General features: G+C 48.3%; 1 protein-coding gene across 7 annotated transcripts in view; it reads left to right on the top strand.

Moving 5' to 3' along the window:
• STAMBPL1 (STAM binding protein like 1) overlaps positions 1 to 27,570 on the top strand; it is a 580,481-nt gene that overhangs the window by 462,925 nt on the left and 89,986 nt on the right. For all 7 annotated transcript variants that reach the window (XR_011268690.1, XM_069611270.1, XM_069611271.1 and 4 more), the window contains one exon: positions 22,974 to 23,111. Coding sequence is in view for 6 of the 7 variants with exons in the window: in XM_069611270.1 (XP_069467371.1) it covers positions 22,974 to 23,111 (138 nt within the window). In the remaining variant the exon portion in view is untranslated. The remainder of the gene's footprint in view (positions 1 to 22,973; positions 23,112 to 27,570) is intronic.

The raw sequence follows: 27,570 nt of genomic DNA, 5'->3' as shown, positions 1-27,570 counted from the left end.
GCAGAGTATTTTACTGGCACAGTTAATCTGGGACATTCCCCAGTCAGTCCTGCATCGAACCCACCCACCCCCTTCATCGTTTCCCTCAATGTTAGTTAATTTATTAGTTAATTTAATGAAAAGAAAACTCAGTTCAACAGTTATGCATCACAGTGGGAACTAAACTATTAATGTGCATTATCCTCCGGGTAAAGAGTTCTGATTTGTAGTAAAGAAAATGTGGTTTGGCTTGCATAGCTTTAGTTATGCTTTAATAATGGGGGACTTGACGCTCGTTGTCAGATATTGGGACTCCAAATACAAATATGGTAGGATATAAATGGGCAGATTTTTTTCTTTTTTACATGACTGCAGTTTTGTCCTGCTTTAATGGCAGAATACCAGGAGATGCTAAGGAAATCCTACCTGGTTTAATGGTATTGTAAGTTATACTACTGTTTTGTTTGTGCACTTATATTCTCGGTCAAAATATTTCAACATTATGTCTAAGGCAAGTGATCATTATCCAATTAAGTTGATTTTGTCTGGAGCGATGTGTAAATGAGAACAGAGAATGAACATGAGAACGCAATACAAGTTAATAAGCAAGGAAACTGTATAAAGTGGTATGCAGACAACATGCAAACAAGCATTGGCAAAACAAACAGGTTAGGTTTTTGTATAGGCATTTGCTTGGTACTGCACATTTGTATTACAAGCAGCAGTTTTACAACTGCATTTAAGCCATTTACTCTCAGCAATCGACTTACGTATCGGGTCACAGTTTGATGTTACTGCTTGATAGCTAGTTTTAAGAGATCCCAAAAGGATGTGTTTTGGGCGGGGAGGGGCAGGTATGGGGTCAGAATGTCCATAGAGATTGATATTGATGGGGAGGCAATCGGAGAGTAAATAACCAAACACCCAAAGCTATGTGTAACTCCTCACATGGCATCTTCCTCCTAGCTGAACTCAATGCTAAGGTTTGTTTATAGGTGGAATTTAGGTGTGACTTAATAGTCAAAACAAAAAATTGTTGGTACTTAAAATGGTACATCTACGTAGATTAAAAGGTGGTACTCCTAACAACATTTTATGATATCATGAAACATTTGGTTTCTCTTAATATGATTACCACCTAGTCCCCTAAACCTTTAATGTTAAACTGATTAGTATTAGAAATCGAAAAAGAGAATTGTGAAGTCAACTGAAATTATTAAACTCTAGGGAAGATCCTGTATGTCTGAATTACAAAGCGTGAAAGCAAAGCTACACAAATTGGCATGTTGCATATAGAGGGTCGGTAAAACATTCTGTTTGGTGGACGATGCCTTGAATTATCTCAAATTAGAGGACGTCAAGCAGTTTTGGTAATTGCTAAAACATGGGGAGGTTATGCAAGATCGAAAAATAGTAATCTAACTATAGATTGTTCTTGGTGAAGTACATTTTGACTACTTCTGCAAGAGCTGAGGACATAGAGACACTAACTAAGATTCACCCTACTGGGTCAAGTTTCCAGGGTACTTTTTTCAAAACTCTATACATTCAACATAGTATCTAAATTAAAGCGGTCTCAGTCTCCTGGCCCTGATAGGTTACCTAAAGTGGTCTTAAAAAACTCACTGCACATGTGAGCAGAGATTTTCTACTATTTGTTTATGAAATCATTGAAAATTCTGATATTCCACCTTCTTGGAGGCGTTTACTTATTATACCTATGTATAAAAAAGGAAACCTACAAACTGCTTCACCTTATAGACCTATCTCATTGCTTGACATCAATAGTAATGGTTTTTTAACATTATTTTGAAGGAAATTAAATCGGTGGAGTGAGGATAAGGGGCTATAATATGTTCAAACTGACTTTCGCAGCGACACATTCCACCGGCATTCATGCTATCCCTTGTCATACACCAGACATTGATCGACAAACAAGCCAAACCAGGGAATATTATTAACAGAGTTTGATTATTAAATGTGTTCAAGATTGGTCCAAACAACCAAATAGGGTCTGAATTAAACTACAAGTTTCCAAAATGGTTCTTTTCCTTGGTGGTATAGTGCTCTGTGAAAACCTATCAATATAAAACGTCCCTTAAGTGTTGTTTTCCAACTTAGGTTCTACCAGTGCTCAGTACCTCCAAGGCCTGGTGTCCCTCAGCAAACCTAATCAATACATTGTGAGCTCAGTCCTAGATTTTAAGGGATCCCACACCCTGTTTCTCAAAGGTCTGTGTCTCTTTTCCCGAGGTTTCAGTCCTGTGTTCAGGGTCGCCATGCCCTGCTTACCACAGCAAGCAGGCATTTTCTCTGTGGGTCTGTCCCTTGTGTCGCTCCATACTTGTGGGGCCATGGGTGGGTGTGACTTCCAAGATGGATTGGGGCCTGGCTATGACAGGAGGCTGCCCTACCGTTGGGCCAGGGTTTTTGCTAGGTCTCAGTCTCCCCCTCTCTCTCTGTCATAGCTCTGCTCTTTCAGCTTCCTACTTCAGTCTCTCGTCTCCCATGGGTCCTACCTCAAGCCTCTCTCCCATAAGGCTTCTTGCCGGTTTACTTGTCTTCCTAGATGTACCCCTCTTGTTCTTAGGTTTTGCTGACTTCTCTTCAAAACAATTCAAATTATATGCTGCTCTGTAATATCTCTTTCACAAGTCCTATTGGTCTTTATTTTCACATCTACCCTTCCTCCTACTTGCTCCTGCAGGTTAACTAAAGTATCCATCTCTCATCACTATATTCTTACACCAACTCCTTCTCCTCTCCACCGTCTTCATCCCTTAAGGCCTCCTTTTCACCCCTTTGGGCCCCTCTGTTATAAGTATGAAGATATTCCAATTCTATTCCAACTTTCCCAACTTCTTCTCTTCTTTGGGCACCTTCTTTGCCCTTTTAGCCACCTCTGGTGTTAGTTATAGTTCCCCAATCCACTCCTTACTCTCTCACCTTCTTACCCCCTTTGGGCACTTTCTTCACAACCACAAGATTGTCCACTTCTCTCCAATCCATGCTGCTTTCTGGAGATTCATTTCCCCAGCCTCCTGCGTTCTTTCTCCTAGCCCGTGGATCTCTTGACTAGGGGCGAGGGCGAAATGGCTGAATTTCATTCTGTGGGAAAATCAGCAAACTCCTCGCATAATTTGCCCAATCTGCGATTTTTCATCTGCACATCGGAATTGGCCTTTTCGGTTATTGTCTGCCTTTTTGTTTTTTTGCCATCAAACAAAATTTTCAAGGGTAAATGCATCTACCAAAAAAAGTGGTAGAAAAGGGGAAAGGATGCAGGCCAACAAAACAGAATTGCTGGTGAATTTAGCACATTTCATTGCACTGGCAGTCCTTTTGCCCACCCCTACTCTTGGCGCCCTACCTTTTTGCTTCTGCTTTTATCTAGACTCCTGGGTCCTCCCAGCAGCTTCCGTCTCCTCCATACCCCAGCCTTCTGTCTCTCCCCCTGACCCATGCCTCCTCCTTTCCCCAGGCTTAATGGGCTCAGCTCTAGCCTCCTGTCTTCAGCCCTTTCAGGTTCGTCTCTTCCTGTCTCCAGGTAGCATCAAATGAGCTCTTCCTCCTGTCGACTGAGCCCTTGAGGCTTTATAGGTCTTTGCTTCCACCTTCCAGCCTCCCGCTTCCGAAATGGGAGTCTGTTCCGATAGGTGGGATGGGATTGAATTCTGGGCTCTGCCTTTATGGATAGCTTACATATCTGGTGTGAGACTTGGGATTGCCTCTCCCACTCCCTTTCCCTGGGTAGTGGTCCTCCTGTCTGACAAACTCTGGCCCTGTTGCTTAGCCTTTCTCTTTGATAAGAGCTCTCTGGTGTTCTGCATTGCAATAGGGAATTTGAAAGTTGGAGTTTTCTGGACTTGATTGCGTCTCCGTTGTCTGCTGGACCACAGCTTCAGGAAATACAGCCACCCTACCAGAGTTCCTAATTCTCTCCTTGTTTTTTAGGGTGCTGTCTGACTGTCTTGGGAATACCCGCTCTAGCTCAGGTCTCCTTCTGTTTAGACAGATTCTGGAGCAGTTTCAGCACCCGTGCAAGGGAATCTGAGCATCCCAGTGCTGACAGATCTGCAGGAACATTGCTCTTCGATTATCTTGGTGTTCGGAGTAGCTAGATTTGTATTGTAACTATGTGCTCTTGCATTCCATGCATGGCATGGTGAGGCCAGGCCTTGTATCCTAGCCATGCAGTCCCTGGGTTCAGCATTGCAACCCCGCCAACATGGTCAGACCGAGCACTCTGTCAAACCTTTTAATTCTCAAAAAATAACAAGTACTAATTACAACTAATCAAACCCTTTGTGCAGCAAATCTCGGTCTTACTGCAACCTTTGATAATGTTTCTAAGTTGATACTTTTCGTTGAACCTTAAACACTGGGTATTAACAAGAGACTTCATAAACGTTTATACGATGCCATACCGATACCTAAGTTTCAATTAGATTATCTATGGAAAGTGTTTCCTAAAGACTAGCTCAAAATGCGTTGTCCCCCCGACCTTTTTGCCCTATATGTGGCGGACTAAGTGGGATCAATAAGGTTCCTCCTAGGCTAGAATCATATTTGCTCTGTGCCTTTTTATTTCAAAGCTGAAACGTTTTTATTGTTGGACCAAACCCCTCCAGGGCTGCACCACACTTTAAATGTAATTTGGGATCATGATAAAAAATAAATATTTGGAAATAAAAATTAAAAGTGTAAACTTTTGTGCATACTCAATTTGGGTTCCTTATTAAAAAAAATTAAAAAATCTGAAAGACGAGACATTCAGTAATTAAAAAATATATCAAAAGCCTATAAGGGGCTTTAATTACAAGTTTTGAGCCTGTACATTTTCTCCAGCCATACAGTTTATAATTGGAAGGTTACAGATGTTCGTTACATTACAGATAAAACTGTTGATTTTGCATTAGATTGGTTGGATAAGCTTGCATGGCAGATATGGAAAAGTTGGTTAGGACTTCCCCGTGGTTCGTTTGTCCATGAAATATGTTTAGAATTGGGTTTAGTGTAATTAAAATCATTGGCTATTGCTATGAAATTGGCAATACAGCACTGTAAAATACATATACATTATTTATATAAATATATAATTGAAAAATTCAGCTTGTGAATGAAGGAACCATATTTGGTGTAACATTGGAAGCAATGTTTTTGGATCTTGTCCCTGTTTGATCTCTTTTATGGGAGAATGTCCGTTATTCTGAAAGAGGTGCAAATAGAATGTGTGGTTTATTTGAAAGAATTGAAGAAAATCATTGAGTGGGATTGGTACAAAAACTGCATGTATCTAGAGTCGAAGATACGAATGAATGAGCACTTACACCGTACACCGATGTATGGTCAAATGTTTAACTCTGTTTCCAAGTAAACATGTATGTAATATGTTTGAGATGTTGGTGAAATGTGTTTCAAACTAATGAATTTATTGGATTACGACTGGCATTACCCCGAGGATCGTGTTATTGTAGGTTGTGTGGTGATTGCACTATTGTAGAAACTCTAAACATCTGTGAGGGCACTTTCAAATTAAATATTCAACATTTTAAAGTCAATCTTTTTGCACACACCTTTGAAATGCTTTCAAAGAATGAGTTCTGGACGAAACTCGCGCACGTTGTAAAGATTTTGTTGATGGATGATGAATTAATTGTTTTATTTGTTGCAAAAATAAGCAAATTGTAACTGGTTTTCATATGTATTTAATTATGCCTTAATAGATATACCTAAAGTTGTGTTGCATTTGTTTTTACTTCTCAGTGAGAGGTTACATTGTAACCTTTGCACAGTAACAAGACAGTCAATTTAATTAATAACCTTCTGATGTTTAATTCCTCCTTAATAAACACGTCTTCTCCTATTTGCCAGCCTAGGTCGAAAGGTTTAGATTTAGTTTCTTCCAGTATATCATTTAGAGGTCCATTATGACTTGCCCTAGCCTGCTCCTAATTTTATTTATTTACTTTAATTCAGTAAGTTATTGCAGCAGACTCTGTCTACGTCCTTTGTTAGTTTCTTAAATTCTGCTTTCTGAATTGACAAACATGGCCCAGTGTTTGTATATGTTAAACTTTCTGGTCAATACAAACTAACATTCACCAGCATGTTTCTTGGATTGAAGGGTAGGCTCTACTTGGGGTGGGCGGGGCATGTACAGGCTATTTTAACTTCCTTGCTCTCCTGCCATTTAGCAGTCGCTGTGGTTTGAGCGATGTTTTGATGCTGATTGGCCCGTCACAGTTTAGGTTCTTTAGTTCTCTCCTGCTTGCTACCTGCAGGCACATTGCTTGCAGAGAACAGGCTCTCCATGATAAGAATCAAGACCAATCAGGGGGGCGTTGTTGCGCACGACCAAGATGGCCGCCTGATTTGTGAGCTCCCGCTCCATCTAGAAATCCTGTGACCAGACATCCTGTTTGGAGCCGCCTGAAGTGCTATAAATCATAGCACAGATGGCCTGAGTAGTACCCGACCGCAACTCCTAAAAATCCTGGAAAATGGCGTTCGTGTGAGCCGAAGTTCTGCCCGTCTGAGCCTGGGCCACCCCCATGTTGCGGGTGCGATCCGCCTGGAGGCTCTGTGTGGAAACCACCTGCACCCGTGGATTCGAGGAGGCGTGAGGCTGCGGAGGGGCCGAGTCTGAGCCCGCGGTGAGCCCTCATGCGTAGCTTGAGACTGGGACGTGGGACCCGGGCAGACCGAGGAGGCGAAGAGGCAACGGCGGTCTGAGGGCTTGCCTGCGGTTGGGCTTGGTGCCGCCCTGTGTCTTTTGGAGCCCCAGCGGGAGGATCGTGTGTGGCCGTGCACCGCTGCAGCACGCTTGGACACGACCGAGGGACGACGCATTCCGTCTCAAGTAAGGAGGTCAGGGGTACGGCGGTGGGGGGAATGGAGCCCATCTACCTAGACATTTATTCTTGAAGCTGATTTGGGGCCCCCCCCGCTGTCTAATGGCCGATTGGGTTCGGGCCAACACTTCTGCAGATCCCGACACGCGATACTTGCCCGACCCGCCCCGAGGAACTGCGTGCTGCGGTGCGGGCCGCTGTGGCCACCCAAACATTATAATTAGAACTGCATATCTCCTGATCCCAAACGATATTAAACTACATATTGTGGACGTCTGCCTTGAATGCTCCGCGGCAGCAACTTGCCCTTGGTCATTGGGGACGAGCTGTGTCAGGCTCTGCCTGAGGCACCTAGCCTGGAAAGCCTTTGACACCAGGCCCCAAGATTCCCCCCATAGAGTGTGCAGCGGCGCTGCGTTGCAGCATTACGCGGAGTGGTGATATCCACCTGCAATTGAATAAGTGGGCCGAGGAGGGCAGAGAGCCCATCAGGAAACTATCTACTTACCACGGCTGGCGCGGCATCCTCCCCCTTGCTGCTCTTGACAGCTGCTGCGTGGTGGTCCGGGCCTACTCGCCCTACTGTACACACGCGGCCTTTGTTTCTCAAGTGACCTGATAGGCAGCTGATTGCAAGCAAGCCTTCTCCGGGCTCAAACCTGTAAAGAGCCTATATTGGCTGTCCAGCGTTATCTGTGCGCTGGAAGCTCCCTGAAAACTCCTAGAGGATGATGCTACTAATCTACTCTACATTCATATCCTTTCTACATAATATGTGGGAGAACACAGTCCACTGGCGGTGGACACCCCCCGATCCACTGGAACCTTCTTCTAGCTCCCTCCACGAGAGTGCGGAGCACCCCACAAGCACCCCACAACTTGCCATAAATGGGAAGGAAGGGGGGAAGAATAAGACTAAAGAGCAGTACATTATCCGACAACATCATGAGCGAACCACAGAAAACAGGAAAGGGAGGCAAGACTCCCAACAACAAGAAAAAAGGCCCAATGGATGCTTACACAGGTGGCCAAATGCAGACTACCACTGTAGATGTACACACCAACGCTAAAGAGGCCCTGGGCGAGGAGCAGGAAGACAGGCTGACAACAATAGTGCAAAACGGTTTCCGTGCAGTGAACATAAAATTAGACATAGGCTCTCTTGAGGCAAGGGTCGAGAAAGAGAGTGCACATGTCACGGAAACAGAGAGCAGAATAAGCACTAACGAAGATGTCATAGCACGCCATAGCCGAGACATCACCCAGCTCAAGGAGGCCATGTCAAAAATGCAAAATAAGTCAGAGGACCTTGAATCGCGATCAAGGCAAAACAACATCCGGGTAGTGGGAGTGACAGAATCATTCGGTAAGGGCCAAATGGAGAAGCAGCTCGAAGCACTGCTTAAATCCGTATTTGGGCCGGAGGCGTTCTCAGAGCATTTCCTAGTTGAGAGAGCGCATCGCACATCGGCCCTGGGCCCTAAACCAGGTGCGCTGCCGCGCACGATAATTGCAAGACTCCTCAATTATAGGGACAGAGACACAATCCTACGGATGGCAAGGGAGGCTGGAACGCTACAATACGAAGGGAACCGTATACATGTATACCCATATTTCTCCGCCGGGGTTCAAGCTAGTAGAAGATCCTATGAACCGGTAAAAAGACTCCTCAGAGAACGCCAAATTCTCCAGCATGGGGTCTGGCATGGATTCACATGCTCATGAATATTCGCCGTCGTCAGGCCGGGAATCCTCGGTATAGAAAAAAATCAGTATCAGTTTCGTTTGTGATCTGTCTTTTTAGTAGTAACCAATCACTGGTCTCTGGGTCATACTGCCCCCAGCCAATGACTGCCCTCTCCCTAAGCCCCGCCTCTGACAGCCATCCTCAGATTTTTACTGCACGTTCAAGTGTTGGGAGTCCTCGTGCTGTAGCTCTCAAGCTTTTGCTGCGTTTTTGCACTTTTTCAGGAGATTTTTCTCATTTTTCGCTTAAATAGAGCCTCAAGCTCCACCGTTTCTGCATCCGATCAACGGGATCCGTTTTGGAGTTTTCTACGCCCCTCAAGGGTGAAGATTTCGTCGAGTTACGCTTTTGGAGGATTCCAGAAGTTCCGAGGCCTACCCCTGACATGGCCCAGGAGAAAGGAAGCTCGACGCCCGGGAAGCTGTTCAGGACCTGCCCTGGATGCCAGCTTCAGAATGTTTTCAAGGAGGACGAGCATTCGTTATGCCTCTCCTGTCTCCATGAGGACAAGACGCACACGGAGAAGGACTGTGCGTTTTGTGGGAACATGTCGGAGCGCACCATGAAGGATCGCCACCTCCGTCTCGCCAACTGGCTGGAAGGGAAGAGCCCGTCGGGCGAGAAGAAGAAAAAGAAGTCCGAGCGGTCTTCTAAATCCTGTGAGGGCGCCCCGGCGATGGGGGCCCAAAAAAAAGGCCAAGCACTGTGAGTCCGCGGGCACCGGGAGCGCCGAACGGTCGGGCTCATTGGCTGCCAGGCAGGGCGCATCCACCCCGGCGCCATCAACCACGAGCCAACGCTCTGGCTCGGGTAAGAGGAAGTTTGAGAACCCAGCGAAGCTCCGGTCGATGGCCCCGGTCGATCTCGAAGATTCCGGTAGAGAGGGAGCGAGGCTTGGACCCTCCCCCCAAGGTGAAGGCCCCAGGCGTACAGAAGGTGACGATGGCCTTAATTCACCCTGCTAAGACCTCGATTGAGGATGTCGCAGCGGCCCTGGCTCAGCCTGTGGAGGCTATGCCAGTGGAGGCGACCTCAGGACCCAGAGTCTCCCTGCCACCGTGGAGGGAGTCGTCTTTCAGGCCCATTGAGAAGACCCCCACGAAATCCTCGTTGGAAAAGGTGGGGGAGGGGCAGGTGGCCATCGTGGATACGGACACGACCTCTGAAGAAGAGCTCATCGAAGTCTTGGAAGAGGCCCAGCCGATCGGGAGGGATCCCGACGAGGGTGACGATGAGAGCGACAGTGTCGCCGGCAAGGTTCCTCAAGAGCCCTCGCGCCCGTCGTTTCCAGTGCCGCAGGACACTTCGGCGGCCATTTTGTGAGCGATTCAGTTCTTATGCTCGGAGATAAGGACAAGGTTGCCCCTCCGCCCGACAGAGGTACCTGAGCCAGACCCGACGGGGGAACCGGGACCTTCGGAAAGTCCACCGCATAAGAGGACGACGCATCCTACGCCACCACTGCCACCTCTGCGGCCTGCTCTGCCTTCCCCCCGGTCTACTACCCCCGGGGATGATACAGGCACGGACACGGCTATGACCGGTCCAGATGACGACGGAGGCGACGACGGGACGTGTCCCTCGTCGCCCCCTGCTCTGGCGTCCCCACCCGACGAGATCGGATCCTTTCATGCCATGATTTCCAGGGCATCCGAGCTCTTCCAGCTCTGCCCAGAAGAGAAGAAGAAGGAAGGGTTCCTTTACCAACAGCGCAAGGCTAAAAGGAAGGCGGTCCTCGCCGTACCACTTCTTGATGACATCTGGGATGAGGGGCTCGCCCTCCTCAAGAACCCTGCCACGGCGCCGGCAAAGAGGGACCGGTACGAGAAGAAGTACCAGGTTCCCGACGCTTCCCCCTATGCCTTCGGGCTCAACTTACCCCAGATTCGGTCGTCTCGTCAGCGGCAAAGAAGAAAGCTGGGGGGGGCATCGGCCTCGACATCCACTTCCCCGCCGGACAGCGAGGGCAGGAAGCTGGACACGATGGGACGACGGGTCATTTCATCCGCAGCGACGACTATCCAGGCGGCCAACGCCCTGACGATCGTAGCCTGCTCCGACAGGGAGTTGTGGTTCAAAATCGCCCCTCTGTTGGACTTCCTTCTGGACGCCAAAAGGGCTGAGGCCCTTGAAATCCTACAGGAAGGTGAGATTGCTTCGGACCACGCCATCACGGTGGCAACGGACATCGCCGACACCGGTTTCCGTCAGTTGGGCAACAGCGTTTGCCTGAGACGACGAGGATGGCTCAAGGCGACGGATTTCCACCAGGACGTACAAACCAAGGTTTTGACATGCCCTTCGACGGGAACAACCTGTTTGAGAAGGCGGTTGATGAGTCCCTTCAGGCCATCAAGACAGACACGGAGACTGCCCGGGCACTGGGAGTGCTCCAGCAATGACGGCCGCCCTTTCGGAGATCCGGAGGCAGACAAGGTGCCTCCAAGGGATCCGGCAGTGGCTCCTCCACGTACCGCCAAGCGGCAAGATCTTCGTCCCTGGAAGCCTACAGGGGATGCGGCAAGTCAGGTGGTGCCTGTCGTCGTCGACAGGGAGGTCTAGGAGGCAAGGCGGCCTCCAAACAAGATTGAACCGACAGTAGGGTCAGGCCCCCGCCGAAACACCGCGGTGGGAGGCCGGCTGGCGAGGTTCGTCAGCGTGTGGGAGTCCATCTCCACCGACCGTTGGGTGCTGGACCCCCTGGCCCAAGGGCAAGCCCTCGAGTTTCAGAAGAAGTGCCCTCGCGTTCCACCCATGGCCAGGAAGGAAAATCACGTTCCTCAACTACTGTTGGAAGTAAGGGCGATGCTCAAGAAGGGTGCCATCGAGCTCGTCCCAAAGAGGCTTTGGGGCTCCGGAGTTTACGCAAGGTACTTCCTCGTAAAAAAGAAGACAGGAGGATGGCGCCCCATCCTGGACCTGCGACGAATGAACAAGTACATCAAGGCACAGAAGTTCCGGATGGTCACCCTCCAGCATGTGCTGGGACGGCTGGAGGAGGGCGATTTCCTGTCATCGTTGGACTTGGAGCATGCGTACTTCCACATCCCCATTCTAAAAAGACACAAAGTTCCTCAGGTTCCTGGTCCAAGGGTGGCACTACCAGTTCAAGGCCCTCCCGTTCGGATTGAAGTCGGCACCCAGGGTGTTCACCAAGTGCCTCGCACTGGTGGTGGCGCGGCTGCGCCTAAAAGGGATCCTACCTGGACGACTGGCTCATCCGGGCAAGGTCAAGGGAGCTCGCCGTGGAGCACACTGCGAAGACCGTCCAGCTGCTCACGGGCCTGGGATTCTCCATCAACTTTCCAAAATCCCACCTGGTTCCGTCGCAAGTCGCCCTGTTTCTGGGAGCCAAGCTCGACACAGTGGCGCGGCTGGCCTCGCCGTCGGAGGAAAGGACCAGGACCATTCTGGGCAAGGTGCAGCGTCTGCTGGCCACGGACATGGCCAGGGTAAGATCTATCAAGTCTCTCCTCGGGATGATGTCCTCCTGCATTTATCTGGTGTGCCTTTGCAGGCTTCGGATGCGCCCCTTACAAGAGTTCCTCGACGCCCGCTGGGTCCAGTCCATGGGCAGCTTCGAGGACAGGATCCCTCTCAACGAGACGTTCCGTCAGGCGATCCGGTGGTGGGGTACCCGCTCTCATCTGTCGGCGGGCAGGGACTTTCAGACCCCAGCTCACCAGTTGACCGTGACGACGGATGCCTCCCTGGAAGGTTGGGGAGCGCACTCCGGAGATCTTCACGCGAGAGGCGTTTGGCTCCCAGAGAAGTCGCTCCACATCAAAATCTTGGAGCTCCGGGCAGTGTTCTGGGCCCTCAGGTCTTTTCTTCCGTCCCTCAAGGGCAAGGTGGTGAGGATCTTCACCGACAACACCACCACAATGTTCTACATCCGGAAGCAGGGCGGAACCAGATCCCCTGCCCTATCCAAGGAAGCCCAGGATCTGTGGCATTGGGCCGTCGCCCAAGGGATGTTTCTGGTGCCTCTTCATCTGGCAGGAATAAAAAACAAGATTGCCGACTCACTCAGCAGAGAGCTGTGCTCCTGCCACGAGTGGGAACTACGCCAGGATCAAGTGGATCGACTCTTCCGACGATGGGGCGAACCCCAAATCGATCTCTTCGCGACGGCGACGAATTCCAAGTGCCGGAGGTTCGCCAGCAGGTTCCCCCAGGCGAGGAGCATGGGCGATGCTTTCTCGTTCCCCTGGGACGGCCTATTTCTTTATGCGTTCCCTCCGCTGCCGTTGCTGCTCCGGCTAGTCAACCAGCTCAAGAGGTCCCGGTGCAGAATGATCCTCGTTGCACCGGCGCGGCCGAGACAGATCTGGTTCTCGGACCTTCTGGACTTGTCAACCTCCACAACAGTCAAGCTGCCGACGGACGCAGATCTTCTCTCCAGAGAAGGAGGCGCCATTCTTCACCACAACCCGGAGTCGCTGAACTTGCAGGCCTGGCTCCTGCAGCACTAGAGTTTGGAGGGTACGACATCCCAGCCGACTGCAGAGAGGTTCTTGCAAAGGCCAGGGCGTCCTCTACTCTCAAGTGCTACGGACATAAATGGAAGAGGTTCTTCGTTTGGTGTTGTGCACAGAAGATTAACCCTCTGCAGATTACGGCCCCTCAAGTACTGCCGTGCCTACTGTCATTGGCCAAGGCTGGGCTAGCTCACGCTTCCATCAAGATACATCTGGCCGCCATCTCACGATACACCAGAAATACAGGACTGGCGTCCTTGTGGTCTCATCGACTGGTGAAGGAATTTATGAAAGGATTGTTCCGATCATTCCCGCTGGTGAAGGCCCCTCCCCCGGCGTGGGAGCTCAACGTGGTGCTGACCAGGCTCATGGGGGCTCCATTTGAGCCTATGCATTCGGCACCGTTGAAGTTTCTGTCGTGGAAGACAGCGTTTCTCTTGGCCATCACCTCTGCACGACGAGTGGGAGAGATCCAGGCCCTATCTTGCAAGCCGCCATACTTGACGTTTCACGACACAAGGGTGGTGCTGAGGACGCACCCCTCCTTCATGCCCAAGGTGCCGTCGGACTTCCACCTCAACAAACCCTTGGTGTTGCCAGTTTTCTTCCCGTCTCCTTCGTCGCCTGCTGAAAGGACTCTGCACTCGCTGGACGTAGCTAGAGCGCTGAAGTTCTACGTGGACCGCACAAAGAGTTTTTCGGAAGACATCACAGCTGTTTGTGAACTTTGGGACTGTGAATCAAGGGAAGGCTCTCTCGAAGACTTCCATTTCCATATGGCTCTCCGGCTGCATCATGCACTGTCACCGGTCGGCAAACCGACCGCTGCCCGGCCGTCCGAGAGCCCATTCGACCAGAGCGATCGCTGCTACCATGGCGTTCCTGTCTGGTGTGCCCCTGCTGGACATCTGCAGGGCTGCGATGTGGAGGTCGACGCACACCTTCACAAGATTCTACTGCGTCGATCGGGACTCCAGGGAGGAGTCCAGGGTCGGTCAAGCAGTGCTGCACAACCTGTTCGCTTAAGGTGAGCTTGGTGAGAGGAGTTAAGAGATGCTTAATGTTGAGTTGATGAAATGCTTAATGTTGAGCCTTGCCACCTCCTGTGGTTGTGCATGTGTGTACTGCTATGTATTCTTATATTCATGAGCATGTGAATCCATGCCAGACCCCATGCTGGAGAAGGAACAAGATACTTACCTGTAACTGTTGTTCTCCAGCATGGGTCTGGCATGGATTCACATGCGAACCCTCCCGCCGACCCCTCTGCGGCTCTTCACTTGGTCATACTGCCACTTTACATGCTACCAAATCTGAGGATAGCTGCCAGAGGTGGGGCTTAGGGAGAGGGCAGTCATTGGCTGGGGGCAGTATGACCCAGAGGCCAGTGATTGATTACTACCAAGAAAGACAGATCAGAAACGAAACTGATACTGATTTTTTTTCTATACCGAGGATTCCCGGCCGGACGACGGGGAATATTCATGAGCATGTGAATCCATGCCAGACTCATGCTGGAGAACAACAGTTACAGGTAAGTAACTTGTTCCTTCCATACGCCTTGATGTTCCTGGCCAAGATGAGGATCCAACATGCAGGAAGGGCACACTTCTTTGAGTCCCCGGCCGAGGCCACACAGTACATTGAGACTTCTATACCTCTTCCTCCCAGAGGGGGCAGACCGGAACAAAATAACAGGCCTAGGCTGGAGGATTAGGACACACTTGATGTTCGAATATTTGTAAGGCCGCTGTGCCACCTGGAATGCAGACTTAAGAAATAATGGTCTGGGCGGCTCCATCCAAGGTTATTACTGGAGTGTTGGAGCCAAATTGGCGGTCATGTGGAACTGCATGTCCACCCCTGGAATGCTCCATGAGTTAATGTGGGTACATCATCAAGTTGGGGGGGGGGGGTGATGTGGAAGGAAGGGAGGGAGGAAGGGAGGGGAGAGGGGGCGGGAGTTGGTGGCCTTGTATTGGCGCTGACCAATTACGAGACAACGGAATGGATTGCTTCCACCACAAAGTATTGTGTTTCGTTGGACGGTTCACGGAGGTTGATTGTTGGGTTAATGTTAAAAACGTGGTTACTTGGAGACTGATGATGACCGAATCGCATAGATGGTCTTGCTCTGATAGACGAAATAGAGTCATGATTTCCTTGTCCGACTCATGGGTGATGGCCTAAAGATAAAACAGTTAACGTGGAACGTACGGGGATTAAATAACCAGTTGAAGGTCAAGAAAATTGTTAACTATATCACTAGGCATGGCCCCAACATCCTAATGTTACAAGAAACTCGTGCAACGGGAACAAGCAACTTACATATCATTCCTAAATGGGGGAACTTAAGGTTCCATACTGAATACTCCTCACAATCCAGAGGGTTTATTACTATTATACATCCAAGTTTGGGATTCGGATTGGAGGGCCATAGGGTTGACCAAGCTGGTAGATATGTCATGGTTTGGGGGAAGGTGGCGGGCCAGCAACTTCTCTTGGTTAACACATACGGGCCCAATATAGATGACCCCACTTTCTACATGGATATTTATCAGGTAATCACCTCACTCGATATTTCCAATGTGATCTGGGACGAGACTTTAATGGTGCTCTAGATCCGGTACTTGATAGGTCCTCAAAAACCATCAGAGCCCCGAGCAAGACAGCCCTAGCATTGAATCATATTCTCTTGCAACTGTTATTGGTAGATGCCTGGCTGGAAACGCACCCGGGCAACAGAAAATACACAGACTCACGACTCTGAGTCTAGAATCGACTATTGGCTAGTATCCACAGCTATGACCACAGCAATGAAAACATGCGAGATTCTTCCCTGCACACTTTCCGACCATTCCCCAGTGGCACTGGAGTTGCCGCTCCGGGACGGTCCCAGCCCTTTAAAAAGGTGGATAATGCCAGGTGTGATACTTGCCGACCCGGGGGTGGGGGAACCCTGCATGTTGAAATTGCAAAAATGTTTACCAATAATATGGGATAGGTAGAGAGGTGTTCCACAGTATGGGAATCCTTCAATTTGTGGGTCAGAGGGGTTCTGGTGTCCAAATCAGTTGGTATGTTGAAAGGAATCCGGGCTGAATTAATGACCATAGAAAACAAACCAGATACATGGGAAAAAACATACACCCGTATGCAGAATAGTGAAATACTGGCTGACATACACACTAATCTTCAGGAACTTGATAAGCTGGCCATCAGAGAAGTACGCTATATGGCGACCCCCATGCTGCGCACAGGTACGGTGAGGGCAACAAGGCGGGCAGAACGTGGTCTAATTTTCTTAAACACGGTAAACAGCCCCACCATATTGCCAGTATACAAACTGCACAAGGGGAAGTACTCCTGAAAGACAAAGATATTAATGGGGAATTTGTTGAATTTTATAAAAACCTGTATACAAACAAGGACAAGAAGTCACAAACAGAAATTGAATCATATCTTGAGGCTCTCGCCCTCCCAAAACTCCCAGAGGAAGAGCGATCGACAAGGGATCAGCCAGTATCGACGGAAGAAATAACGGAAGCAATCAAAGCTCTTTCATCGGGTAAAGCACCAGGGTCAGATGGGTTGGGGCCGAATTTTATAAAGAGTTCCACGTGCAAATGGTCCCGGCACTAATGCAAGTGTGGGAAGAATCCCTAGGAAGCAGCATACTACCCCCCCCCCCCCCACTATGAGAGAGGCTGTAATTACAGTACTTCCTAAGCCGCGTCGACCACCAAAGGACGTCTCCTCCTATAGGCCCCTCTCCCTCATAAATACTGACGCCAAGATTTTCACAAAGGTGCTGGCTAATCGTCTTTTACCTGTAGTCCCCACACTAGTACACCCCGATCAGAACGGGTTTATTCCCATAAGATCCGCAGCCTTAAATCTCTGCAGGTTCTTCGGCATAATGGCACAAATAGACCCAGGCAGGAATGCTATGGCCATATCCCTAGATGCCAAAAAGGCCTTCGACTCAGTGTCCTGGATATATCTCCTTGCTGCACTGAAGGCATTTGGGGTGGGCCCCAATTTTATTAGATATGTTAAACTATTATATACTGACCCAGGGGCACGGGTGTTGGCCAACAGATCAATTTCTGAATTCTTCCTGCTAGGTAGGCGCACTAGGCAAGGCTGCCCTTTTTCGCCCCTATTATTCGCATTAACTATAGAACCTATGGCGGCTGCAGTATGGCTGCGACACTCAGACAGGGGGATTAGCATTTTAGGGTTTACTCAGCTGATATCGTTATACGCTGATGATACGTTATTATATGTCCGGCAACCCGAAATAAACCTGGCACCCATCATGGCAGAAATACAGGAAGTTGCAAAGTATTCAGGGTACACTGTTAATATGGCTAAATCAGAAATATTCCCACTCGCGCCTAATACCAAATGCCCAGACGATACACAAGGTCTTGAGTGGTCGGAACAACAAATCGGATAACTAGGAGTCCTTGTATCCAGGGAGAAGAAAACACTATATGCAGACAATCCTGAAAGCGCATTGCAAACGATACACACAAAATTACAGATTTGGGGACACCTCCTGATCTCACTCTATGGCAGAGTAGCCGTCCTCAAGATGGTCGTCTTGCCCAAGTTACTCTACTTTTTTGTCAACATCCCCATTTGGCCTGGTAGGTCCTTCTTCGCCAGGCTTCAATCCATGGCGGTGACATTCCTTTGAAATGGGAAAACAGCAAAGATAGGGTGGGAGAAAATGATGGAGCCATACGCTTCAGGTGGATTGGCTGCCCCTGACTTTGAGCTTTACTACTACGTCTCCCAGGCTCAATTTGCAATGTACTGGTACAATGTCACATCCAGAACACCCCATACTTGGATAGAGGAATACACCACACACCCCACGAACATACAATCAGTCATCTTCGATTCACGATACAGGGATACCTGTGACTATAACCCTGTGAGTTGCACTGTCAGGGCATGGGAGGCCATTTACAGGAAACTTAAACTCGAGACACCCTACAACCCAGAAATTCCCCTCTGGAATTTCCCAGACATCTCGCCCACCCATGACAGCAGTATACAGGAATCCTGGGATCCACATCATGAGATGACATTGGGAGATATGTTCATTGATGGGAGGTTTGCAACCTTGGAGGAGCTGGTGCGAGCACTGGGAGGTGGGCAGCTAAAAACACTGCAATATTACCGCATGAGAGCTGCGTTTTCAAAAGGGATGGCTGCTCATCCCAGATGAACCCCACCCATTCACACAGTTGATAACCGCTGAAGGAGGCCCGGGAATCTCCAAGCTGCATGAGGCAGTACAGGCTAATACCCCTACAGTAAATCGTATTAAAGAAAAATGGGAAAGGGACCTACAGATATCCATAGAAGACAGGAAATGGGCCAGGTACTGCTCCCTTACCAAGAACATTTCGCTCAACGCTGGGCTCCGGCTAATTCAATATAAAATCCTAAATAGGCTACACTACACACCGGCAAAATTTGCAGCTGAAAGCTCGGATGCCTGCCCCAAGTGCAATGCGCCCCGCGCCGGAGCATTCCATATGTACTGGGAGTGCCCGGTGGTGGCTACATTTTGGTGTGAGGTGGCTGCAATGCTGGACGAGATAACGCAGGTCCCCCCGGAGTTCACTCCGCAGAAATACTTGTTTGGTGATATTGGCAAGTGCTCAGAGAAGGTTAGAAGACTGTTTAATAGCTCATGTGCGGTGACCAAAAAGTGCATATTACTGAAATGGAAAGACAAGGGGCCACCCAGCATGGAACATTTTCTTTGAGAATTAACATATGTCAATGAAACAGAAGAACAATATGTATTGACACAACCAGCAACATGTAGACCAAAAGACATATGGGGCCCGTTCAGGGGATATTTATACAACATGATTTCGGATGATGAAGAATCTTTCTAATATTCACTGTATGTATGTAACACATAATGTATATTGTTGAATTATTGATTTGCGAGTTGGAATGGCAATACAGTTCTCTCTGTGACGACGAATAAAAAGTTTTTAAAAAAAAGAATCGAGACCAATCGGCCTTGAAATCTGCTGTTTTACAGTCTGTTTTCTGAAGAATCTTGTAGTCATTGAGGCTTTAAGTTTGCTATGGAGAATTCAATCGGAACTATGTGTACGAGTACTTTTGGGGAAATATATTCTAATTCTACATCTTCCTGTAGGAACAGTTATACCTTCACTATTCTGCTTGTCCAAGGCAGTAACTCAAGTCACTTCTTGCACATTCTCCTTGCAATAGCAACTCTATTGGCCTTCATGAATGATCATAAGAGTGAAACCCAGCCACTACAGATGCTCTGCGAGCAGAGCTCTGAATGTCCCCTTTGCCATGCGTGCAAAGGCCATCCAGTCCCGTATTTCCCCCCTTAGTATTCTGGGACCTGTGTTTATATGGAATTTGGAAAAACTACAAATTCCAGAATTCCAAGAAAACGTGACTTCTCAGTCATGGTAAGGGGAAACCTGAGAGCTCTGGGTTAGCACCACCTTGAAAGTGTTAGCACCATTTCAGCTGTGTCTGCTTAGTATTGTTTTTTGTCAAGCTGCACAAAAGATGCATGTTGGTGCAGTGCTAAAGGAGACCCAGCAGTCATGAGTCAGATGGTATTGACTGCTGAGCGGCTTCTTTCTTCTTCTTGCTGACAGATTTTATCCATCAGCAGTTATTATTGGATACCGAGGCTTGAGCCTCATTACTCCATCTTCTCAGGTTGAGTGTGTAGTTGTGGGTTGAATTTCTTCACGGTCTGTATGGACTTGTCACCACAGTAAGGCTGGTTTCACAGGGTCTTTGCCGTAATGACCAATGCCGAGCGCGAAGCCACCGGGCCCTTTCTTCAGGCATCTACACGTGATCATAGCTGTCTCCGTAAATGACATGCTCTGATCGCTTGCACCACAATTAGGCGACTCGGCACGGGTCTCTAGTTACAACATCCCATGCTAAGGGTATGAAATATAACAGCACGTTAATAATAATAATGACACTTCCCTAAAGTATGCCTCAACAGTCTGGGCACTGTGGCCAAACAAAATCCCATACATAAGGCATCACAACATTTCAGACTGCATCTGTGGTGACATTGGGCTTTACCCCTGGGGGAAACGTTTAGTCCAGGGGAGTGGGAAGCGCCCCAGTGGTCGGCAAAGCCACACCAGGGGCCACATCGGCAGTTTGGTTCTTTGGATAGTTGCTCTTTATCAGTCCAGGAAAGGTGTGACAGGGTAAACAGTAGCAGCAGGATTGCTGAGTTCACATTAAGCATGCTGCACACATGCAGGATCAAAGATTTCTATCCACATCTTTACTGCATCCTCTTTAAAGGATGCAGTAAAGATGTGGATAGAAATCTGTGAGGGTCGCGTCAGATGTTGCGACCCCGTGCAGGGTCGCAACATCTGACATGCATCATTTCTGAGTACACTTTAAGCAACCCGGCATGCAGGAAAACGGCTTGGCACCCGTGTCACTGTTCATTGGGGACTGGCTGACATTTCAGGTATGCACGCTCCGGGGACGCCGGATGCGTGACATGGGACCTCGTCAGAGGAGCGGACGATCGTCGGGTAAGGCACGACATAGGAAGAACCGCACAGAGCCGAAGCGGCTTGATCTGCTCCTGGCTTGGGGCCGCGAGGATAGGCAGGGTGACTGTGGTTCAGTGCTTTAAATGGGGTGAGAAATTGAGGGGGAGCCCTCGTGTGGGGGGGCGTGGCTTCCATTGTGGGCGTGACCTAAAACGTGCACAAATCATAATAAGGTGCGCAACAAACAAATGTATAAATGTATGTGAGCATTTATATATTTGTATGGGTACTAATATGGTTTGTGTACTTTTCAAGCCTTCTTGTATAAACATAGCAATGTTACATATTTCTATGTTTATAAAAGGTGGCTTGAAAAGTGCACAAACGATAGTAATTTACGCACACTTGTGTGCTTCCCTTACTATGGTTTGTGTACTTTTCAAGCCACCTTTTATAAACATAGACATTTGTAACATATTTCTAGGTTTATAAAAGATGGCTTGAAACATAAACAATTCAAGGCATCTTTTATAAAGCGTTGAGGACTGACAAAACACAAGGTGGCTTTGTCAACAAAGCTTTAAAGCTTTGCTGATGGAGAAAGGTGCCTCGGGCTCTGTGATCTAATCTGCATATTAGATCAGAGCCTGCGCGGGTCAGTGACCTGGGGAGGGCAAACAAAGGGACAGTAACTGCCTCTGATTATCCCTCACATAAGGGGTCATCAGAGGAAATTACAGTGACTGATGGAAGTGCCAGCCAGCCTCAGTGAAGCTGTGCTTGTCTGGCACTTCTGTCAGATCGCTTGACGTTAAACTGGCGGGCTCATCTCCTGTCGCGGCTGTGGCCGTGGCATGATAATGCGGCCTGCCAATGTTGTGTGGGACTGGGGGGGCCCCCGGCTGAGCCCCACTATTTGGAGACTAGGCCCTGGCCCACTTAAAGCACTGCTGTGGTTTGTATGGGCACTGCAGGCTCCTGCTGGCAGGAGTTGCTGCCAGCAGCTTGTCCGGGATGCGCCGTGCATGTGCTCCCGCTGGCAGGAGTGCTTTCCCAGCACGATGTGTCGGGACTGCCGGGAGGCCGCGGGAGCCATTCTGGCCACCATCTTGCATCTGGTGGCTCCCTCTTGCGGGAACTGATCAGTTTGGCATTGGGGAGGCCGGCGTCCTGGAGGGCTTGATGACCTTGGGTGCTACACCAGCGAGTCTCACCATGCGCTGCAGAGGCCAGCATCATGGCAGGGGGCAAGGCTGCATCCCCTTTTATCCATGCGTGTACCCCAATGTGTGGCGAGCTTCAGCATGTCGGCAGCGTGGGGGTGGCAGGCTGAGCGCCTTTGTGTTTAGGGGAGCGGCGGGGCCGGATCCCATCGTTACCAGTTGTGTGGGCCTGGACCATATATTGACGGGCTCGCCAGGCCAGGCCCTCTGCCTGGAAGGCAGCACTGGCGCAGCGCTAAAGGAGGTAAAGCAGACAGGAGTCAGATGGTATTGACTGCCGAGCGGGAAGCCTCTTGGGACATTTACACTCGATCACAGCCGTCCCCGTGGTGGTTGACGTGCTGTGATCACTTGGACCACAATCCTGTAACTCGGCATGGGGCTCTAGTTACAACACTTCTGATCACCTAGGTCTCACTGCAAATTTATTTTCAAAAGTGCTGATTGGATCCTAGATGGTCCTAGATGGTCTCCACAATCGCCACTGGTTTTGGGGGGGAAACAACGCACATCCCAATGGAAATGCATCGCTTTACTGAGGACTTGTAACAAGATCTTTCCACTAACAATTTGACTTTTTGGGTTTGATATTGGGATAACCTTTTAGTAAGGAGGCCACTGCCCACACACGTTTTATAGAAGGGGGTGGCCACGCGAGACAGTGTCTCCCCGATTCTTGAATTTGTTTGGAGTCTGCAACCGTTGAATGAGCGTCATGTTGTCATAGGATCCGCTGAAATGATACTCTGAGGAATTGCAAGATTCGGGAACGCTAGGTCACGTTGTACGTAGCGGCAGGTTTTTCATGTACCTGCCTGTTTAAGAAGCAGATACTTTGGTTCCCGTTCCCAGGGCATTTCCTTCTCTACCGAGCACCTTCTGCTGAGCCACTGTATCGATGTCTGATATTATTTGCATCAGCCGCATAGTTATTTATTGTTTTACATTAGGCCAACGTTCGTATATTTTCCACGCTGTAACCATTGAAGAATGGCACCTGTTGTGAACCTGTGTGAAATCTATGAACGGCCCATGAAAGACTTATTTGTGCTGAGCGCATGGCGGAGTGTTGAATTAATGTCCTGTGTTAAAAGGCGCTAATCTCTCCGATGCCTTTCTGTTATTAGACACACGATGAATTCACGGTTACCCACGTGATAGTGCCAAAGCAGTCTGCTGGGCCAGACTACTGCGACGTGGAGAACGTGGAAGAGCTGTTCAGCGTCCAGGATCAGCACAACCTCCTCACTTTGGGGTGGATACACGTAAGCGAGATGTTCCTGGTTTGTACTGCATGGTTTAAATAACCTTTGTGCGGTTGCCTCCAAATGTGGTCAAATATGAAGTTACTCAATGAAAAATGACCTCACGTTGAGCTTGGGATGTCTGCACAAAGGCGAGTGTCTAAGTGGCCCTAGCCTCCCTTTCCATTAAATCCTCTCCATGAATTGAATCCGCGCCTCTTGAATAGAATGCCCCGTGTGCACTACAAGCAATAGTAACCAAACCAGATTCGCACAGCCAACAGTTTTTCCTTTTACAAACTAAAAGGCCCTCACAGCATAGGAGAAAGTAATCAATATGGGAAGGCGCACAAAACAAACAAGCGGGCCACTCGCTCGTGGAGCATGGGAGGGGGGGTGTGTAACCTACAAGGCACAGAGGAGCCTGGCAGAGCACGTGAGTTGGCACATCGCAACAACCGGAGGCATTCTCCGTGCACACACGGCCACACACCCAGTATTCTAGGGGTAAGCCAGACTCTTGCTAATGCAGGGCACGCATACCTCTTATGGGTACACCCAGCATGGGGCAATCACAAGAGGCAGACTAAGAGTAAAATGTGAACAGGGGGCAATAAAACAAAAAACAAAGAAGGGGAGGCAATACAGTAAGGAGAGTGTAGGGGGAACAACAAGCAGAAGGATAACATGGCAACTGGGGGAACAAATAACCAACAGGGGAGAGGAATACATATGCAACGTGGTGGGCGGGCGGGGGTGATGCGAGTGAGGTTAAATACATGTAGGATGGAGAGTGGAACAAATGAACACACTGTAAAGTCACCCTAATTGCCTAAATGAGCCCTCCTTAACCAGTGAAGGCTATGACCAAATCTGCAATGCCATTATTAAAACATTACTGACCCTAAAATGGCTACTAAGATGTAGGCACAGCACAGGACACCCAGAATTTAACGTGCCCTAAATATACCAACCCTGCTCCCCATATATTTACAGCATTAAATTTGCCCCCACGCCACCTAAATAAATGAATAATAAAACATGCAATATTATAAGGTAGATGGCTTTTTATTAGACTAGTACATATTTTTGGGTGGCCGGCCTCCATCTCTTCTCGGTAAACATTGTACATCATATCTAGCACGTCTCTTAATCCTGCAACCCTCACTATTATCCCTCTTTGCTAACTAGCCCTGTGAAAGAAACCGTATTTGTGCCGCAAGCCCAACTGACAGTAATGAATCATGTACTTTACTCACACTAACGCTGCACGATGACATAAACACTGTTCCATTGTGTTCACGGTTGTTAGTACAACAGTAGCCTGGCCTGAAGTGGCAGCACGGTAATGTATTGCAACAAACCTCCAAGAAGTTGTGTGTTACTGCAATAGATTGTATGTCCAGGCTGGCCCATTTCTAAGGCCGTTTTGAATCTGATAGTTTCATATACTATCAAGAGCAGTCCATTCCCAATATACAGTTTTGATAAAAATATAAAATAATGTAATTATTTTTTAGTATAGTTAGTAGCTGTCCTTCAAAGCGATAAACTGCTGGAGAGGGTTAGCAATATGCTGTTTGTCTTATATATGAAGCCTCTATCGTTGTTGTAAGCTCCGGTTAGCAAATGGGAGAAAAAAACTGTACAGATCTTAACAGATGTGAAGTCTGGTTTTAGCTTCTGGTTTGTGGTGCTGGCATACATCCCCATTCTCTGTTTGATCAAGGTTGTAGGGTATAGAATATTTTCATGATTTTGAAAACAGATGTTGCCCTGAGCATCTGTTGGTATCCACTTCACGGGCGACTCATTTTCTACGTTGGTGATCCGACACTGCGTGTAACTTGAATGTACATAGCTACAACATTGCAAACCGCAAAAAAGACACATCTGTTGGCAGACAACTTTCAAGTGGCAGGCAAAACATAAAGGCCTTGATTGATGCTTCTGAACGGGATTTTTTTTTAAAAACAGAAGGGCAGGAGAATCTGAATTGTAAAGGATGCCATTGATTCTGTGTGCATTCTCTTGCATCCTAGCCGCGTGACTGACCCTGCTGTGGTGCCTCAGTTCTTGTACATTCTCCCAGCTCCTTGAATAAGACCCTGAATCACCATAACCTCCTGTTTGGAATTTACCGGAAGAACCTAGAGTTCTACATTTCAGTAGTGTTTTGAGACTCCCCCACCAAGGCAGACCATAGTCTGGTTTTACCTTTTCATGTGCTCCATATGCTTATTTTAGTTTTAAGGGTTTTACTCAGGAGGCCATGGACGCTACCAGTGTCCTTGTATTCCTGGTGCAATCAAAGATCCTATTTAAAGTTGGCAACATTTTCGTCAATAGCATCCTCAAGCCTATTGATGTTCCTTTCAGAGCAAGTTGTTTTTTTCCATCTGGGATGCACTTCTGCTGTCCATTGAAAGCTCTTGTTCTTGTACGGTTAGGACTTGATGGTCTGGGCAGTCCTTGACATCCCGCCATATGCTGTCAGGAGCGTCACTTAACAAAATGTTTGTCTTCGATGGTGTCTACAGTGATTTTTATTTGGTGCAGAAAGGTTTGTGGCATAGATGGTTTAAAGTGCAGCTGAATATGGCTTACTTCAGCGTGAAGGGAATTGTCCTGTAGGAGGACCTCGACACAAGAATTACTCCAGAGGAGACGCATGACAGGAGCAGAAGCGCAGGAGTTGAGGAGGCAGAGGCTCAGGAGGAGAGGAACATTTTGCAGTGGCTTATTATTTAAGGACCTAGAAAGGTTCTGTAGTCGAGGAACTAGAGGCAATGGGTTAGAAGTAAGGGCTCAAGGAACGGGGGGTAACTTGAGAAGCAGCAAACAACAACAATTCCAAATAAAATACCCAAACATGTAGTTATTCATTTAGCTTTTAAAAGCCCCTTCTCTGCCCACCATCCCCAGGAGTTTAGAAAAGATTTGAATAGCAACAGAGGAGTCCTATTTCAGAGGATGCTCCTATGCATGAGCAACAAGATGTCATGTTTGGGTCACTGTCTCTTTGCACATTAATCCCCTCTCAGTATAACTTGTTCCCCTATGTCCTCAGCCAAGTGATATTGGCTGCAAGGAGAGTGGCGGGACATCTCGGGTACACCGGGACAGCCATAGAAAAGAACACCATTGCCATGTATCAGACTGCAAGTGGTCTGAGTGCTGCAGAATCCACCAGAGAGGAGCAGCACTTCATTACAATGTTGTAGGCCATTAGCAAGGCAGCAGAGCTACTGTGATGCATATGAGAGAAAGCTGCTTGGGGTTCCTAAAGTCTTCCACAGCCAACTTGATAATGAGAAGAAGAATGGCAAGCTCTATGCATGCCTAAGGGAGATGTAAGGGATCAACAGTAAGACTCGGACACAGTGTCATTTTGGTGTTTGGTACAGGCTTTTATTCTCACAAAAAAATGGTTTGGGGAAATCCTATGTATCCCCATCTCTTAGTCTGTGTCAGGATGTCTAAATCCGAAAGAGTCCTCAGTCCTCTGTCCAAATTCCCAAGCTGCCCCTTACAAACTAAACTCAATATTGCATGACAATAGGGATGTCTGTAATCTGTACGCCTGCAGCTTCTTTTCAAAGTTCCAAACATAAAGTTAAAAGGCGAAGAAAAGAAAACCAATAAAGTTCCACCATAAAAGGGGCCTTCCCTTCCCCTAGATTTCTTCTGGCTTTTCAAGTACTGTGTTTAACCTGTTCCAAAAACTCTCAAGGGGGATGGCTCTTCCCTTGAGTTTCCTTCAATATCACAGTTCTTTTTGATATAGTTTCTTGCTCTCAGGACCTTAAATGTTCTTTTGCAAAGGGATAGGCTCTTTCCCTTTCTGAGTTGTACTTCTTCCAGAATTCTCCGTCTGGGAATTTTCTCCCCCTTTTCTTCTATTCCTGGTTTACTTTGCTGCCAGGGTTTTATGATCTTGCTTCTTGGGTGCTGGTCCCAGACCAACAGTATACCTGATTTACTCTCCTGCAAGGGCTTTTTCAGTTAAAAAATCACTTGTTTGTATCCAGGAAATTATATTCCTCGTATATCTGGTCACAATCCCTTTTTCCAACAGTCTCAATCTCTGTAGCAAATGTCCCAGCTTCCTTATCTGGGCTCACTTGCCCTGTTAACTGTACACAGCATTCAACCTGAAGTGCCCCAGTTTCCCAATCCTTCTCTGGGCTTACTGGTCTTCATTGGCGGCTTCGGTGTCCCTCCCGTCTGTTTCCTTCACTGCTTGCTTGCTGACTGTGAGCCTGTCTCGTCGGCTTCTCGGTTCTTGCTTTGCCTTCTCCTTCGTTCGCAAGCTCCTGCTGTCCGTGGCAACAGTGCAGCGCACCCTTCTCTGCCTGACTTTCCAGCACATCGCTCTCGACAGCCTCCTCGCTCCGGTCTGCAGCTTTCTCTCCTGCCATGTGCCAACCACTGTTAGGAGAAGTGAGTCTTTCTCTGTTCAGGTGTGGCATATTTGAAT

The sequence above is a fragment of the Ambystoma mexicanum genome, chromosome 8 (genome assembly GCF_040938575.1).
Source record: "Ambystoma mexicanum isolate Mex_15411 chromosome 8, UKY_AmexF1_1, whole genome shotgun sequence".
NCBI lineage: Eukaryota > Metazoa > Chordata > Amphibia > Caudata > Ambystomatidae > Ambystoma > Ambystoma mexicanum.
This window is presented reverse-complemented; position numbering and strand designations above follow the sequence as displayed.